This window comes from Vanellus vanellus, assembly GCF_965231255.1.
Source record: "Vanellus vanellus genome assembly, chromosome: 11".
Classification (NCBI taxonomy): domain Eukaryota; kingdom Metazoa; phylum Chordata; class Aves; order Charadriiformes; family Charadriidae; genus Vanellus; species Vanellus vanellus.
Window position 1 is genome coordinate 17,522,168 of NC_138916.1, and position 19,544 is coordinate 17,541,711.

General features: G+C 43.3%; 1 protein-coding gene across 1 annotated transcript in view; it reads right to left on the reverse strand.

The window, feature by feature from the left end:
• Window positions 1-19,544, reverse strand: part of AKAP13 (A-kinase anchoring protein 13) — a gene marked incomplete at its 5' end in the record, with an annotated part of 158,770 nt that overhangs the window by 51,737 nt on the left and 87,489 nt on the right. The window contains 2 exons of the mRNA XM_082488901.1: window positions 5,440-5,576; window positions 9,144-9,225. Of these exons, the coding sequence (XP_082345027.1) occupies window positions 5,440-5,576; window positions 9,144-9,225 (219 nt within the window). The remainder of the gene's footprint in view (window positions 1-5,439; window positions 5,577-9,143; window positions 9,226-19,544) is intronic.

Genomic DNA, 19,544 nt, shown 5'->3' on the forward strand with positions numbered 1-19,544 from the left:
GGTCTCAGCAGAAGCCGAGCGCTCAAGGAGCTGCAGGCTCTCAGCTCTCATTCGGCAGAAGACAACGGGCTACAAACTCCCGTTGGCAGAAGGGATTGGTGGGCATCGAAAGCCACGCAGGGCTGGGTAAACGGGAGTGGTGCTGCCCCGCATCAGTCCTCACCTCGGATCCCACCACCCCGACTCCGTTCAAGCCCAGCAGCGTTAAATGCTCCGGACACTTCTGCTTTTCTGTGCTTTCTTTTTGTTTTACAGGCACACATTATAAGCTAAAAGCTTCTTATTGAACCGAATAAAAAGAAACGGAGATGTTCAAAAACTATTCTAATCAAATATCTCACTATTTAGAGGGAAGCCCTGTTTCAGGTTTGGCTATTTTTTATTCTTATTTCGGTTTAACAGGTACACAATAATGTTCCTACGGTGGTTTAAATAAATGCTGTCACACTACTTTCCCTCTTCCATCTATCAAAGAAAAAAGAAAGAAAAAAAAAAAAAAGACAGCATCCACGGTACAACACTGAAGTACAATATACCTTTTAAAAACAAAATATTAAAAACACACTAAAAATATATCCCTCCCAAAAGCCTTCATTTCATGGTAAGGAACGTTAAATATTAATGGTGACTTTGTATAAATACTTTAATAGTAAACTAATACTGTAAATGTAAAGTATTGGATTTGACGTGTACTTAAATAGGAAGTGTAGGTTGAAGCACTCTCATTTCAGCGAGAACTGAAATGGATTCCTTGTGAAGTTTTTGATGACGTTTGGCATTATTCAAAATAATCTGATATTTGTGTGAGTCATGATCCCAGTTTACCGAATTGCTTAAATCCAGACAAATTAAGTAGTCATTATGTGGATGATACTTCTTCAGTAGAGGAAACCGTCTGCTTCGCTTTTCTGAGATACAGGAAAATACTGTTAAGACATTTGGGCAGCACAGCAGGAGGAGAGAGGACTACCCGCCAGCTGTGCAGTGGAAGGACAGGACAGTTTGGAAACACTAAATCTGGATGCAAATCTAGCAACAATAACGCAGAACATCAAATTATATAGGGAGGAATTAAGAGTAAAAAGAGGAATTTTTATTTCCCGGATGAGAATACTGCTCCAGTTTAAAATGCTGAACAAAACCTGCTTCCCTAGCAGAGAAGATTCAAGGTTTCTAGTGTAAAGTGCAGTTCAAAGAGAAATTTGAAAAAAAAAGTGAAATATATTTGGTTCATTTTAACTGCTACCTTGACCCAGAGACTGACTCCAGAACACAATAAACAATTCGCTTGAACTTGCGGCCCATGCTTATTCCTCTAAAAATATTCTGTCTTCATTTAAATTATTTTTTTTTTTTTTTAATCAAAGCAAAATAGTTAATATGAAAGAACAGGACCCTGTCTGCAAAATGCCAAGTGTGGCTGACACAGCTAAGAAACACCTGTATTGTAGCCACCTCTGCAAAAAACTTAGCTATCTGGCCAAGTGCCAGTAAATATGCATTGCTCTTTAATCCTATTTGAGTAAGAAAATACCCTGTTTGCAGAATGTAAATGGTTCTCTAATGTGTTCTTTTCCTGCAGGAAAAATTAAACATTAAAGAAATATTAATCCTCTTTAAGTTAGGCTTGCTGCATTGCACCTCAACGAATTGAATCCTTAACTGTGACCATAAAACTCATGGCTGAAAAGAGCCTTTCCAGACACGCGCTAATGGGCATTTCCTTTGCTCTCAGAAACAACACTTGGTGAGAAGCTAATAAAGGAAAAATGAGATCAGGAATAAAAAGTGAGTTTTCTGAGAAAGAATGTATGTACTTCATGAAGAGAAATCTCTAGGATGGTGGGGGTATGAGATAACTTCTTCAACTAAATCCCTCCATCCATAGGAGGTCTTGATAAGTGGAATTAAAATGTTCTTTCAATCATTTTCGTGACGACAACACTCCAAGTGCTGAGAGACAAACATTCTCTGTCCCCTGATGGTCCACGTGACAAAGACATTAAAGGTATTATAGTATTTTAAAAAAACAGAAGATGAAAAAAACCCCTGGCATCCTGAAGTTTATTTGACATACCATTACACTAAAGGAGTCAACATCTTTGGTTGGCGTGATATATAATCTAGCACAGTCATTTTTTTAATTTGGACTTGCCTATGGCTCCAGGCTCCCTAAAATTAACCTCAATAGCGGCCGACTATTACTAATTTATCATCATTTTATGATTTGAAGTGGAGGAGTCTCCCCCTGGTGAAAGCTCCTCACTTCAAACGTTTATTCCTTCAGGTTTGTTTTTTTTTTTCATGGTTGTTTTTGTTTGTTTGTTTGTTTGTTTTTTATGAGAAACAATAATTCTGAAAAAGCAAATGCCAAATATTTATGTATTTGTGTACTTCCTTGAGCAAACCACAACAAAGGCAGAAATTGAACAGAATTGAAGGGGTTGAGTTGCAGCCCCTTCCTTTGACAATGATCTGTGGGTTCCTGACTTCCCAAGGGCCTTTCGTCTGAATCATTTCCCAAGAGGCACATTAAAAAACTTCCCAGTAACACTAAATTTTGGTGGCAGGTTAAAAGTTAAGATGAGCAAAGCGTACGGGCTACGCCCCAGGACGTTGCCAGATGATTGTGAGAAATGACCTTATGCAGCATTAATCATTCAAGGAGGAGGGTGCTGCAAAGCCTGCCCAGATGGCTGGCTGAGAGGGAGAAGGACAAGCAGGATGACGAGGACATGGGAATGAAGCGCTGACGCAAAAAAAAAAAAAAAAAAAAAAAGGAAACATTTTGCTGAAGCCTTAGACCTCCCGTTGGAAAGGATTTCTGCATTTCAGCGACAGCCTCTGAAGTCTGAAAAAACAAGTCAGGTTTTAGTGCTTAAGCTCTCTGAACCCGGCAGCTCACGTTACGCAGCTCAGCACATGTCCTTCAGAGCCAAAAAGAAACCCAGGAGACAAGCACAGGAGACGGCAAGCTGAGCACCCACTGAACATCAAGGACAGTTTAAGGTACCTGCAGATTTTGTGACCCCACAGGCCACACTTGTTCATGGTCCTGGGACAGAATGAGGGCTTAAAATCTACAAATTTTAAGTGATGTCTATGGAAGCAGCCCAAAGACCCTGGACAGACAATGGCTTGCTCTTTCTAAATTTCTTTTAACAGAAAGAGGAGCGATTTAACAATCTGCTTTTAACAGGAGTGATTTATACAATAAAAAAACCCACTCTAATAGATGGAAGTTCAACTCTTGCTCCATACAACGCGGAAACAAGAACGGGACTAGTAACAACAATAATCATCATGACACCAAAAGGTTTGAGATCCTCTTTTTCATCATAAACATGATCTCTCTTCCCAGTTTGATATGGAAATTGTACTATTTAATAGGTTTATAACTAACCAACTAAATCAAGACATGCATCTTCTAATATTTTTCAGAAGAAAGATTACATCTCGCGCTTATTTTAGAGGTTATTAAAAATATTTAAAACTTGCATTTCTACCAGCTGGGCTTAGGAGTCGTGAAAAAAAAAAAAAAAAGATTGAGTTAAAGAAGCTCACAACACTAAACTAGTGTCTCTGGTCCTTCTAGAAATAACTTTAACTATAGAAAAGGTACTCAGATAAATTCTGAGAAAGGAGACAAGGAATTGAGTTAGTCAGCAAAGCAGAGACAGAAAAAAGCGACTAAGGTTGAGATTAGCTTTGAATAACTTCCAAAACTCAACTCAGGAACCTTTTGAACCCATTTGTAGACGAAGTCTGCAATCCACTACATAATGAGAACAATGCAAAGGCTGCCAAATTAAGAAATTCCCTTTCTGCGAAGAAAATAAGTCCCTCCTTCTGCCCGCTCTCCCCTGGCAATTGAAGATCTGCTTTCCCCACATCTCCTCTTTTTCCCTGCACCATCCCTACCAACATTGCACTACCTATTCTTTTTAATTTTCTCGTATTTGGAGAAGGAAACTTTCCACATAACAAAGGGAAAAAGCTAAAATTCTGTACAATACAAAATTCACTGTGTTCCCACAGCACCCTTCTCTCGCTCATCCCCATACAAGCATGAAATCAGGCTCAAATGGCAGTCGGCTGTTGTAATTCGTGCCACTCTACACGAGAAAATCGAAGACAGTCTTCTGCTCTGCCAAACAGCCTTGTATTCTCACAATCCAGGGTTCCCCATCACTTTGAGAATAAGATGGGAAAGGGTGAGGCTGGTGAGCTCTGTGCCCTACCACATGCATTAAGGATGACTTTACTGTTCATTTATAGCACATGAGATCACTTAGCCTGGGCTGTGGTGTTTCCCGTCCCGCTGGAAAATATTCACCATCATCTGATTTGATTTAAGCAAACAGAATTTTGTTTCATTAAATATATTTCTCTGAAAGCACGTGTGAAACCTTACTCTGAAAGTTTAGGTTTTCAAAGCAGGAACCATTCCTGCTCCAACAGGTAAGCTGGAGCTGAACCTAAGCCTGCGAGGTCATGGAGCTGAGACCAGCAGCGATGGCTGCTCTACGGAACATTCAACGTCCTCTCTCCTTCTGCACCACTCTCTTCTTTCTGGGTGCTTTTTCATCATCTACTTATGGCAGGAAGAATATAAATTACCAGCAAGACGATTCTTAAAACGCAAAACCTAATCACCCTCCGAATAAATTCAGGCTGCTCTGATGCAGACAGGAAAATACCGATGCTAAAGGGAGGCATCCTCTGCCCAGGAGGCTGACTCTGTATCCCAGGTATCACCCACTCCTCCTTCCACCTCTCAGCTGTGAGCAGCACAAAGGGCACAGAGATGACTAAGGTTACTAATGACTTGTGTTGTTGATTTTAAGCAAACCTGAAAACATTTTCCTTCTACTTGCACGCAAAAAGGCATTAGAGTTATGTCGCCTAGGCAACAAAACTATTCATTGGAATTGGCCTTAAGTCTTTAGAGTGAGTGTTTCCTTCCTATCCAGGGAGTCACACTGAATTTACAGAAAAACACTGGTTCCTCTGAGAATTACAGTATATGACTCTGAAGGTGTCAGTGCAGAGGTCATCGTTTGCTGGAGAAAAGCTCTTTGTTACATTAGTCAAACATGGCTTTCATACCATCTGTGCAATCCCCAATGACCTTGCAAGAAAATCCACCTTTTCAGCTGTTCCTCTAGCACCCGATTTACTTTTGGACAGTCAAAATCGCTTTCATCTTTTTAACAGTGGGGGCTGCACAGTTTTTGGAATTCTGCTGCAAGTAAATACATCCCTCATGTCACTGCATCTGCAGAGAGGACGAGATCCTTCCCATCTATTCCCTTCCCGGATAATCGCTTCCAGGTTTCTAACCCACCAGTGAAACCGGGATGACCTGCATTTGCAGTACGCGTTTATCGAATCAGGACTCAGAGCTTTTTTAACCATATCCCAACCAGGCTTTCCTACCTTTCCAAAGACAAGGTCTTCCATCCCATCACCAGGCAAGGGGAAGAGGTCAGACTCGCTCCCGGACTCTCTTTTAAGGACACCCTGTGACGAGGCACAGACGCTATTCAGCCCATCCTCCAAGAAGTTTTCACATTCTACGGGAGCAAAGCAGAAAGAGTTACGGTCTGATGCCTTCTGCAGCATCCACACATCCAACTCGTGTACGCTCGGTAAATTCGAGGATTTAAAAACAACAGTAAACACAGCTTTATAAATTGTGTTCATCTCCCCAAAACGGTGCCTGCACATTTTCAAAGAACTTATTCAAGAGTTTAAAACTCCTTTTCATGCACCATGGAAGTACATGGTGCAAACAGAAATTCTGCATTAAAAAGTCATATATGCTTGTGCTGATCAATATGCTACGTATCAGCTACCCCCCACGGAGGGTGACAGGATGTTTCCCATCGATTGCAGCAACTGCAAAATTAGATTCATATTAATAAATGTAGAAATAGAACTTGACAATATTTGCTTTCTTTCTCAATTAAAGAATCAATTCCCTCTAAATCCCAAGGTGCTTTTGATGCATATTGGGGTGATTATTTCATTCCTTCTTCTATACTTCACTGAAAAACCACTAATATGACTTGCATGACGAGCTTTACTTTTTTAAGATTCAAAAATTAAGTGTTTTTTAAAAATTCTCAGCTTTCATAACTCCTGACATTGAAATATAAGCATATTGCATCTTTTTTTCCTAAAGTGCTTCCAGCTGTTTGTATCGGGGTGATCAGCAGCAGAGAAACAGACTGCAGCCACTGACAAAGCCCTTCCTTTCCAAAAACCTTAACAGACATGTATTTGCATAAAAAACGCCTGTATATCATTCCGTTTGTTCAGCCTTCAGGCAAAGGTATTGATGACAACTTTGGCAATAACTGAGCATTCTTTTCTCCCAGCTCAAAATATTTTCTGCTTATTAGTATTTTTTTAAAGAAGAAAGGTGTTATTTTGCAACCTGCTCTAACTAAACAGACACAAAACACGTTTAGCCCCCTGGAGAGGAGCCAAGGCACTAAAATGTTGGTTCGCTCTTCAGTTACGCCTGACGAACTCCATCCTTGGCTATGTCAACCCTACACATCCAGGCAACGACGAGAGGTTTGGGTAGCTCGAAACCACCTTTTTCCCTTCCCCATCCTTAACCTGCGCCTGACAGCAGCTATCAGACACCCCAGCCACCGCCCAGCCGATGGGAGCGAGCCGCTGTCGGAGGAAATAATGTTAATTTATTGACGGCAGCGGGGTTGCCCCCGTTTCGGGCACAGGAGAGCCGAAACCAGTCGGAAACCCCATTACCCTGAGGAGGAGTTTCCACACGGCGGAGAATTGGAAAAGCACTTATTGGAGGCAGCGCAGCTGCTCCCTGGTCCTGCTCCCCTTTCGGTAAACCTGGAAAATCTGACCTGCTTTTCCACCACGGAGGGGGAGAAGGGAGGGGGCAAGAGAAGAAGAAGAGGGGGGGGGGAAAGGGGGGGAAAGAAGGGAAAAGCAAAGAAGAGGCGGAGAGGCCGTGAGGGAGCGAGCCAGGGTGCCGGCTGTCCAGCTGGCAGCCGGCAGAGCGTGTCCGCAGCCCAGACTGAAAAACAAAGGGGCCGGAGCCACGTTCCAGTGGAAAATCAGTGGGGACGATCCAGATGCGCCAAGGGACGGATACCTCACCCCGATGATAAATCACCGGAGGCAGTGAAAGGCTCTGCAGGAGCCTCTGAGGGACAGAGGAGATGAAGCGTCGGGGAGGAAGAGGGTGCTGGGGACACCCACACACCCCAAACCCTCTCTTCCCTCCCCTCTGCTTTATTTTTGGTTGTTGGGGGTGTGTTTGGGGGTGTGTGTGTGTCTTCCCCCCCCTCCTTTTCTCAGTTAGCTCATTGGGTTTGTTTTCTTTGCTTTAAACTGTAGAGGCATCGCACAGCGCTGAGCTCCGTCTCCCGCAGCCGTGACCCGGAGAGCCCCGGTGGGAGCACGGCCACGGTGAGGGGACGGTGACTCCCATCATACATCCATCCCCGCTCGCTGGATCGATACACAGCTGGGCTTATCTGCTCCTCTCTGTGGAGGCGGAGGTGAAAAATACAACGGCAACACAGTTCTGCACGTTAATATAGAGGCAAAATATATATATATTTATATATTAAAAAGCCCCAGGAAGAAAATTTCCAAGCAATTCTTTTATGTATATTTTCCAAAGCCTCATGTCCTCCAAGAGAGGGCTGAGCCCTGCAATCCCAGGCTGATAGCTACGTATCTGCCACACTCCTCCAGGCATTTCATTTCAAAACCACTGACAGGGAATGAGAAGCTACGGTCTCTGGAGTTAGCCTCTGAGCTGTACTTCCATTACAGACACTTATTACTATAAACACTAATATATATTTGCATATAGGGCTACTGGATTACATAATTGATATTATATTTCTCTAGTATGATATTGCATTAGATAATTAGTAAGGATCTAACAGATATTGATCCATATGAATACATGATTATAGATTTGGCAAGTCAAATGAGCACACGTCATTTTGCAGCCAAACGGAGCACAATAACCCTTGCCTGAAGCGTAAAAATGTCACACCAAGAGGCAAGGGATTCGGGGACACAACGGGGAAAGAAGCAGCAATGTGATATCACAGGATGTCCTGTAAAACGCTCTTGAAACAGCTATTCACTGTTTACAACTATTCTAAACAGAGCACTATTTTTTTTTTAAATAAAAAAGCGCTTATTTAACTTGGATGGGAGCTAGAACTTCTACCTAGAATAAACCCCTCGGGTCAGTCACCCACGTTATCCCTTCTTAGCCTACACTCTGAAAAGACTGGGTTTGAATTTCACATCGACACTCAGTGATTCAGTCTCTGTTTTTCTTTCAAGTCTCTCAGATAAACTGAAGGAGATCCAGGTGAGACCCATGCTCGTAATGACAGCAAGGCCAGAAGCATCCTCTCTGAGATCAGTCCAAGCCAAGTCACTCTTCAGGGCCCTGATAAATTATTCTATTTGTTTTGAACACGCATAATTCAATGAAAAGAAATGCTTTTTTTTCTTATCTTGGACGCCAACCCCTCTTTGAAACTTGCCCAGACAAGATTTTTCTGTCCCAGTGGAAGAGCCAGAAAGCACCAGGCAGCACGCAGGGCTGGGAGCTCGGCATGGCTGGTGGGCAGGGTGTGGGAAGGATGGCTCTGAACAACCTTCCTGCTTCCTGAAGCCTGGAAATCATGGGAACTTTCAGGAGGGGGGAAAAAAAAAAATAATAAATTCAAGCCACTGATTTGGATCTAAATATGGATTCAGGAGTCTAAATTTCTGGTTGTACTATCATTATGGCTAGAAACCATGTCTGTGTCCTCTATCACACCTTAAATAAACTAAGTTTATTTATAAAAATAAGTAAGTAAAAAAAAATCAAAATACTGAAGTACTTTAAATGCAAAATTACTTAAGAAGGTGACACACCACACAGCTCACTGCAAGTCAAGCGCTGCAACCATGCGCTAACAATGACTCACGGCAGATTCATTACACATTTTCTTTAGTTTACGCATTTTGCTAGAGGCGAGGTTGTCAGAAATAAGAAAAAAAAAAAAAGAAGTAAAGAAAAGGTGAGGAGAATTGCAGGGCTGCTTGTCCGAAGCTGCCACCAGCACGCTGCTCACCTGGAGACTCCCGTGTCCGCTTGCGTTCCAGCAGGGAAGAATCGGGACATGGCTCCAGCGAACACCAGCTTTCGCGGTTTATCTGAAAAACAAACCAGAGCAAATCAAAGAAACGCCACTCTCGCTAACATCCCTGTTAAGTCTCTTCTTCAATGTCACTCTGCAGATATATAGTTACGGCTTAATTTTGTCCCAATAATAAAAACCTTAAAAGTAACTTAGGACTTCTTTATTTTTTAGCATCACTAAATAACCCATTAAAATATGCCAAAAAAATTATTTCTCCGTGGAAAGTATGATTTCAAGGTGGCTCCCACTCAAGTCAGGAGTTCAGAGGGAGGATGAGCCAGTGTTTAAGCAACTAGTTGAGGATTGAAGAGACCTGGCTTCAATTCTGACTTCCATTTGTAGCGGGACTGCAGGCAAGTTCCTCCCCTGCTTTACGCCTCGGTTCGCTATCCACAGAATAGCAATTCCTTACCACCCATATTGCTGTAGAGATAATGACTTTAATCACAGTAAGGCGCTCTGATAATGTGGAAACGAGGGCTAGGGAAGTGCCCAGGTCATGGTGAGAACCAGAAGCACTTTGTGTTTGCATTAACCAGAATGATGAATGTGTTAGAAACCCCCGTTTTAACATTAAGACATATCACATGTTTTATTTCAACATGAGCCCTTATCATCTCCTCCTGTCCCTCAGCCCTTCCGTGACTTCCAGTCTTTCACCAAGGATGACTGATCTGTTCTCAGCCTTCTCGCCCGTCTGACTCTGCTTTGCTCTTCCTCACTTGGGTTGTGTTGTCCAACATTCTGATTCCAAAGTTTGCTGGACTATCCACAACCCTTGGCTCAGCCAACATATGCTTCCCATCGCTTTTGTCTACAGCTCGTAGACTCTGGAAGCCCCTTTGCTCTTTCTCCTTCGGCAGCTCTGCCGTTCCTCCTAGCCAAACACCTCTATTTGTCAAACGCAAGCAAATCTCACCTGGACAATCCCATGTCCCACATCATGAAATCCAGAGGCTGTTTCCCCTCCAGGCCTGCCTCAACACACAGGCTCTCACATGTTATGTTGTAGCTAAAAGCAAGCTACTGAAGTGGGGTGACTTTGATTTCATGTGCCAACTATTTCTCCTACCCTGCCTCTGGTTTTCCTTTTCTTGTCTAAAACAATTTCCTTTTCCCTCTCTCTGTCAAATAGAGAATTATTACAATTTACTTTTTGCCTCTGACTTGTCTTCAAATCTCTTCCGTGATCCTGCTCCATCTTTGCAATCCCATGCTGGATTCTCATCCCCTCAAAGTTCTCTTTTCTCCCAAGCTATGAAATGCACTGCTTTTTCCTTTTTAGTCTTTTTTTTTTTTCTTAAATAAAGAAAAACCAAGTATCTCCTACCCTTGACCTGACTTGCTGCTTTGACTAATGGCCCACGTCCTCCTTCCCTTTCTTGCTGAGATCATGGGACTTGTTATTTGCAGTGGTTGGCCGGTGCTCCTCACCGGTCTGGCCGCATCCCCCTGCCCTTCACCAGAGGGGCTCCTGCCAGCACCTCCCTTCACCCCCTCCTCGCCACACCGCAGAGTCAACACTCCACTCCCCCAGACCTGTCAGCTACTTTCTAAGCACATTTTTCTTCCTTAGGTTTTGTCCTCCTCCGTACTTCTATGATGACAAAATGGGGTTGGAAGGACCTTTGACAGGTCAGCTAGTCCGCTTCTGCTGCTCCAAGTCACGCTCAACTATAATCTCAGAGGTCTTAATCCAGGATGCCCTTAAAATCCTCCAGCAGAGAGGATGCTGTGACCTTCCCCAGTCAGCAGTTCTTGCTGGGGGAGACAGGGAAGAAGCAGAGAAGATCTGAGAGGGGAAAAATGAGCAGGAGTCTCCCAGACGAGGTGAAGGAGGTCTTGTGTTCTACTAGAGGCAGGTCTCAGGGTGACCTCAGTGCACATCCCTGGACGTCCCTCACCACCTCCATGCAATTTTACAGGCTATTTTTCTTAGAGATGATGTACACATTGTATCAGTTGCTCACTGCCTCTGCTCATACATATGCATTTTACATACATTCATCTAAGATCCCATTAGACCCCTATATGTACACACGCCTAAGATCCCACCCTTCCCTGCACCTCTACTCTACAGGCATACACACACCCCTATACCCATCTTCTCCTTTTTATGTATATCACATATATATAAAATGAGAGGTGGAGAGGGAGAAGCAGTTTGAAGTCTGAAAAAGGCTTTTGCAAGCAAATACTCAATGATTTTTTTGTTTTCCAAAGTGACATAAAGATGTTGAATTTTAACTGTTGCATGGGCAGTGGGACGCTGTTTGAATTTTTTCAATGGAAGAAAGATACACCTTGTTCTCAGCGAGGCTGAGGGCTATCTAACCTTAGCAACTAAACTCCACTGCAGAATTTATACATAGTTTTTAGTCTCCAAAGAGCTATAAAGTCAATAAATATCACATCACGATGGCAAAGTCAATAGATATCGCGTTAATACTCTTTTCTCTCCAGACAAAGCAGAATCTGTTTTGCAGCACAGCATCTTACGTGTTACTAAAGGCAAATCTAGAGGTTGAGCCTGAGCACACATAGAACGACAAATGCAAATGTGCTCAAGTCCACTCAAATGAAGGAACGACCCATTTCAGTTATAAAATCAAATTCTGCCTCCTTCTGACTGGCTTGTACCTAACTCCTTCCTCATCGTATTCAGCCTGATCCTCCCTACTCGTAAACCAATGTATCTCCATCAAATTTAAGGGAACTGCCCCTGATTTATATTTATAGCCATTATCGGAAATGGATAATTAAACATCCTGTTCAATAATTAGCAGTAAGAAAGAAAAATACGAGGAGGTTCAAGTCTATCAGTTGATTGGCAATAGAATAAACTGTATTAGGCTGAATTAACATTATATTTTTTCCTTTAATAGAACCAATTGAGTCATTCACTGAAAATGCATTATAGACATTGGCATTTTTTCAAAAAAGATTGGAGTATTTTTCCCATTACCCAGCCAGCTCTCTCCTCTGCCCTGTGACTTTGCCAAGTAGTGAAAAACGTCTGTTTTTTCTGCAAAAAGAAGTAATGAGAGAGTAACACTGAGATTTAAGGTGCTGTTTCAGATACACCTGATTAGCTACAAAAGAAAACATTAGGAACTAAGTATTTATCTCAGTAGTCCCAATTCAGGAATAATAATAATAATAATCATCATCAAAATACAAACAAAGGAAACCACTACTATATACAAGTATTCCCTATGCCAAAACGAGCCCAGACAGGATTTGAGGGAGGTTTACTGCGTGCTCTCAGGAAACTGGGTGGTCCACAGATGCTCAAAACACAAACCCCACTATCCCCAGCCCAAGACTGAGTACTGGGATCCCTCCTCAACAGCTGAATTGTGCTCATCTTTACTCAGGACCGTAGGTGCAGACAGTAAGGGCCATAGAGAAAACACCATTATAAAATATATTCCTCCCTTCTTCCCTCTGTTTTGCTAAGAGAAACCCAAGAGCTGGACAGCAGCCCGGTGGCCACAGAAGACGGTAAAACCCCCACGCACTTTCTGCCTTGCCCACGCTGATTATAGCCCATGGATTCTGGGCATCCCAAGACTTTGCGGCGGGAGCAGAGGATGCAGCGGTGTTCAGACGGCAGAAGGGAATACAAAACAGCCTCCGGGAACAGAGTTTCAATACGCAGCTTTTGAAAAAACGCCAGCAGAGAATCGGCTCTTTTTCCATGCAGAAGCCTGAATGTGTTTATCTGCAGCTCAGACACAGAATGAATCATGGAAGCACATCCCCAGGCACCAAAAAACTGAATCCCGAAGGATTTTCTGTTTGCCTGTGAAACGCTAGCAGGCTTAATGTCCAAAGAGGGCTTTAGGACAGCAGCTGGGGTTGCAAGCAGCAGACGGTTTGATTGCTCTTTCTGGGCACACATGGATGTATTTTCTGACTCTGAGACATCTTCCTGCAGACACTGAATTTGAAACTTGAACTGACTTAATGCAGAAACCTCTCTGCATAAGAAAAGGACTGCACTGAACAACCTGCGAGACAAACAGGGCTGGGATGTCCTCCATCACGTGGGAATGATGAGTGACCCCAGTTCCCATTCCCAGGCTCTTCCTTCCTCTCCCCCTGCACGACAGCCTTGGCCAGGAGTTCTCTGACCCCCTCCAGCACTCACTGTCCTGTGCGGTGCCTGCCCAGGAAAACCAGAATTGGGACCTCCCCTTCTCAGAAGACATTTCAAAAATGCCTCCTTTTGGTAGAGCGGTGCGGCGGAGGGCTCGCTAGAAACACTCGTCTCAGGGACCAGTCGCTACGTGGCTCTCATGCACCTCTCCGACCTTTCCACCATGGAAAAGTCCATTTTCTCTCCCTCTGGTTTTATTTTAACTCTTCTTGCCTTCCATTTCACACTAAAGAAAACACACTGACCTCTCAGGAAATCTTCCGCTATTTATAACGTTTGCACTTGTCAGTCTCACTGGTAACGATATAAATCAACATCTCCGGTACAGAAGGAACCAGATGATTCTAACTTTCATTTCCTAGCAAATCTCTAGAGATTCATCTTCCCTCCATATTGTTTTAACTTTGTCCTAAGTTTCCATTTCTTTTTTCTTTTTCCCCGCAGCTTCCAGACTAAGTTCTACCTTGCAACTAAAACCACTGCACATGGGAAAATGTTTAATATAGTAATTCTAGCTTGCTTGGTGTATCATAAAGCACCTGTAAACCATCCTGAGCAATAACTGACACTAGGAAAGACTTGAAATATCCATTGAAAAACAAAAATAGCAGAAAAGAAGCAATACTTTAAATGCAGCTATAACTAATTTGTTCAATAATCACAAATGATACCATGATTTATTTTTTAAATTTTAATGCAAATCTTAGTTCTCCTCCAGGAACTACCTGTTCCTGAAAATTTCCTCTAGGATAGTTTTCATTGAAGAAAATAACTGCATATTCCAGCATAACTGGAATTCAATGCTCATTCTCAGCAACTTTTAACTTTGAATTCCAGTTTCGATGGAATAATCCAGTCATCTGCTTTAATTCCTGAACTAAAACTAAAGCAACAGTTGATTCACCCCCTTCCCAAAAAACACCTTTCAAGATCCTCCAAACCTCTTTAAAAAGGAAGATGAGGGATGGAGCACCTGGGGAAGGTCTTTTCATCGTCTTCCTTCAACAGACGTTGATGCAAACGAACTCCATACACACAAAACTCACATTAAGAGCAAAAATCGCTGCTTTGATGGTCATCTTGCCAGACGACATTCAGAGCAGACATATCAATCTCCTTACGAATTCCAGAATTTTTAAATTGCTTATTTAAAGTTTTTGTTATCTCCCTGAGTATTTCCTTGGCTTAAGCTTTATGGGAAGGTTTTACAACATGCATGAGGAACACAAAGACCGTTCTCCAATGCATGCCGAAAGGGACAAAGTGACAACACTTGCATTTCTGCAATGATTTCTATAGAGATTTATCTTCTAGCACTGTGAACATGCTCCATCAAGCCTTTTACCTTTACAGATTTGGTGACACCGTCCCAGGACAACATTTTTTCAAAGAGGTTCAAAGTGACCTCATTGACAGCAGCAAGCGAGCACTGCTATAGAGAACCATGCGAAAGGATTACACCAGAAGAGCGTAACATTTAAATGACTGAATAAATTAGCACTTTGTGGTGTAAGAGCAATGCCGAATTCCTAGAGTGCACTTTTCCCTCTGGCAATGTCCCAACCGGGGAAAGGAGCAAGAACATTTTCCAGCCCTTAGCACTGGGATGTCCTCCTGCACCAGTGGGCGGAGAGTCCTGCTAACAAAACTTTCATCAAGCTTTAAAAAAAACAGCAGCAATGGCTTTGCATAAAATCAGTCTCAACAAAATTGGGAGAAAAATTCCCACAAACATGTCTGTGCCTAAGGTGAAAACACATTAATTCCTTTTAAGTTATTCTTTCGGTTCTAATTTTACACGAGACACAAACAGATATACTCAAAAGTTCTCCACATCATCGTAAGTACACTTCTCTCCTGCTGTCCCATCAATAACCAAACCACTGCAGATAGATGCAAGTTAGAAGTTCAGAGTCATTTTAAGGCCACAAAGTTCGATGAGATGCTGCATCCGAGGACAGCACTTCCCTCAGCCCCAAACCCCAAAGAAGGAACGAACACACTTATGTGTCAAATAGCCAAAACCAAAATGCACAGAAAAAAATTAAAAATGCTTTGTAAGCATGACAACATACAATGGAGGAAATCCCAGTTTCAGCTGGGGACCTTCTCCACATGCTACTTTTAGCTTCGGACGCTGCAAATGGCACTGTGCCTTAGGTGGGCAGGGTTCATTCCAGAGGATCTGCCCCAGCGCTGGGGCAGAGCTACTGGAGCAGCCCCCTGCCAGGAGGCACAATAGCAAATTGATAAGCTCCCCCTTTAATTTCAAAATGCTTTAATTGTTTTTATAAGACTGGGCTAGTTTTAATTTCATGAGTAACGTTCTGATTTTTAACTGGAAGCTGAATGGAATCTGTTCTTCTGAAGAGCAGCTAAATCAAACCTCGCTTCCCCAGTTACGAAAAAACTTACACCTTCTGCCTGCACTTAACAGCCATCCACACAGGTGAAACGTGGACATAGGCAATGAACTCTTATAAAGCGTTTCCAGTTGCGATTACTCAGTCTCCCATTGTCAAAGCGAGCCCGTTTCTTATTTTCCAGCTCTGCGAAGCACAGCCTGTTCATCCAGACCGGAACGTTCGTCTAACTTCCCATGCGCTGCGAGGTGCCAGCCAGTGTGGTATCCCTCTTCTCTCCCTAGAGAGTTATATTTGTGGCAGCAGGCACAACCTAAAAATGAGACAGGGCTGCCAACTCACACATGGGCACACCGAGACTTCCCATTTTGGGTCTCGGAATAACATAGTGCAGTCTGCTTTACCCTGCACGTCGCTGCTCAGAACTCAAACAAGCAGATGGCCCACTTGCCCCACACCTTCTCCCTCATCTGCTACAATGCAATCCCAGCAGGAAAAATGATGGCAAACTTTTACGCCATTTCTGCAACACCCAGGGTCCCTGTGCAGTGGCAAACCGCTATGCTCAGTAACCAAGTTCATCGTGTTCGTGTTGCTGCAGCAGCAGAAAGAGCTGCAGTAAAAATGAAGTCCCACCTCTGACAGAAGGGCTACGACGCTGATTTACCCGCTGCCTCTTGCTTTTTCATACATAGAATGGTTTAGGTTGGAAGGGACCTTGAAGATCATCTCGTTCCAACCCCCTGCCATGGGCAGGGACACCTCCCACCAACCCAGGTTGCTCCAAGCCTCGTCCAACCGGGTCTGGAACACCTCCAGGGATGGGGCAGCCACAGCTTCTCTGGGCAACCTGTGTCAGTGTCTCACCACCCTCAGAGTGTACGTGGGGAGGAGGAAGAAACAATGTTAAAGCTAAAAATAACTGTGTGCATCAACTCCCAAAATTACTGAGGTTTTTTTTTTTGTAACTCCACAAGCCACTGTTTTGGGCACAATCTAAACATGGAAAATTTGAGCCCCAACGCACTGACCCTTCAGAAGACACGTGTATTGCAAAACAGCCGGTAGGAACCAAAATTCTTTTGCAGCTATATCTAAGAGTGGTTGCAACGAATGCAAATAAATTACCATCTATAAACATTTAGTAACCGAAATGACACAAGATCTTCTTTGTTCACAACTTGTTCCAGTTGTCCTTCTCCACCAGCTGTTTTTCTTTCCTATGCCACAGTTACCAAGTTCCCCGTCTTAAAATGAAGCAAAGAACATATTAATCTACCACTTAAAGAAAAGACATCTCGTCTGAGTCAATCTGCAGACCAAACCGAAAGCTGTTTGGTGCTTTGCAGGTATCTTGTCGCAGTTTCATCCAGATCAAACACCCCTGATGGATCCTACTTGGGTTTATTTTCGCTGTAAGGCTATTTACTTTCTTTTCAATACTTGACACTTAAGTAATCCTGTCCTCTTAACTCACCAAAATACAGTGGCCTAGATAAGATACAGTTTTATTTAAGTATTTTAATTCAAAACAAACCCACTGAAAAACCCCACCCCCGCAGCTCCCTCATTTAAGGGTCTGATCCAACTCCCATTAACGTCAGGAGATGATCTGCCCCTGACGCACTCTAGTGCTGGCCTGGATCCCTAGATCATCAAAATTTAATTTCATCTCCCAGTTATGTTATAGAAACCAGCTAAAACATGAAGAGCGACCAAAAATCAAGCTAGAGTTGACTGGAACTCCAGCTGTCACTAGCACCCTCCTATTTTAAACATCTGCAGCCTGTACAGCCCATGTTGGGAGCAGCACTGCGTGCACACACGCACACGTATGTGGACACTGAGTCATTTGCAGGAACAGACAGTATAAGCCACAGTTTTGAAACTCAATTAGGAAAATACTGGTGGGAACTAACGAGAGCCACATTTTGTTACAAAATCTAAGCTTTGCTGAACAAAAACTAATTTAAGGAACTGATGACATCAGAAATACTGAAGTCAGATAATTATAGTGAATTGCATTTCAACCCAGGCATTCAGATACTCTTTATAAGGAAAAAGATCGTGTTTTTATATTGGCAACCGAGGTTGTCAGGGGTCCCAGGTCTTCTCCCAAGAATTATCAAGCAGTCATTTCACAAAAGTAGTACGCGCACAGTATGTCTACATTTTTTTTAATGACTCATGGGGTGTCTAGAGACTGAATACCATGGGATTCTATCCTCAACCAGCATCGTTAACATGAGAGTTCAAAAATACTCAACAAAATTGAGTTGGTAGAGAAAACAAGTTATGGCTATTTGTGTCACCAAAACCCAAAGGATACATCGAACTAAAGGAAGATGCTTTCATTCCTAAACACAACAAGTTAACAAGTGCTAGGTCTATTTTAGTGCAGATAAAGCAGAACAAGAATCATTTGAAAATAAAATTTTTATACGTTCGCCTCCCAAGTCGGAAACAAGGGCACGAAGCAAAAATCATACAAAAGGAAGTCATACGACCATGCAGAAACCCACAGCCTCAGCTAAGAAAAGAGAGAGAAAGGGAGAGGGAAATGCTCTTGCAGGAGTTTGTATCTCTGCGTTGGGCTGTGTTCTGCAGTCCCTCTGGCTGCTTTCTGATTTCCATCCACTTTGCCAGGAAACTGCTGAAGCTCCAAAAAGCTGTTACGGAGACAGGACATTCCCAGACTGCCATCGTGCCATTTGGTGGAGCACTTGCTAATTTTAGATTAGAGGAGGAACACACTGGGACCATCAGCCAAGAGCCACTCCTGGCTCTTGCTCCAACCCCTCTTCAGACAAAACTCACACCCAAACAATAAGACCGACAGCAACTCCCTTCAAACACAAACTAAAAACAGAGGCAAAAGAGGATCCACCATGCCTTTTTTGGCAGAATACATCTTTCAGGGGACACATGCATTTCAACCCCAAAAGTGACCACTGGAGATGAAAGCCCTTTGCCTAACGGCACCTTAGGCAGAAATCCCACCTGCGAGCGGTGAAGGTTGCAAAGCAGGAGAGGACCATGTAACGGCAGAGGACAGGGAAGGTGGCCAGAAAGAGCTCTCTGAAAGGGTATCTGACTGCATGCCACAAGGGATTAGCTGGTTGCAGGGATAATAATTTTTGGCAAGAAATGGTTTGATAGCACTCAAAGCCATCTCCAGGCTGAAGGGCAAGAGCTCTTCCACCTGCTCCCCCCCCCGCACCATCCAGCGGGGGGGCACAGGTACAGCAGGGGGCAGATCGACCCCTCAGAGATGGGGAAAGGAACCCATAAATAAGTGTACATAAACATCATACCTTTAACAACACAACATCTACAGTCCTGTCCACCTTGGAAATGTCGCACAGGCTGTATCGCCTCTTGTGGCGTTCGTACATTTTGTCCAAAAAGCCGGGAGCGGAGGAGCAGAGCCCACCATGAACCCCGGGCTGACCGTGGCCGGGCACTCTCCAGACCTCTCACGGACGTGCTCAGAGGAGTCCCCGTGTCTCAGCACACCGACCTGCCCGAGCCTCTCAACTGGAAAAAGAAAACCCCAGAGCTGCGACCGGCTGATAAAGTCTTCTCGGAACAGATTTGCTTATACAGGCAATGCAGGAACTTACAGCAAACAAAAGATATCTGAAGAGAGCTTTATACGTATAGGTTTGTTTTGTTTTTTTTTTTTGCAAGTGCTAAGAATGGTATCAGCCTTCCTGTTATAGTAATAATAATAACAATAAAAAAAAAAATGTTTTCCAGACAACTTTGATATCCAAAAAAGCACCAGAATGAAAATCCTGCCCGAAA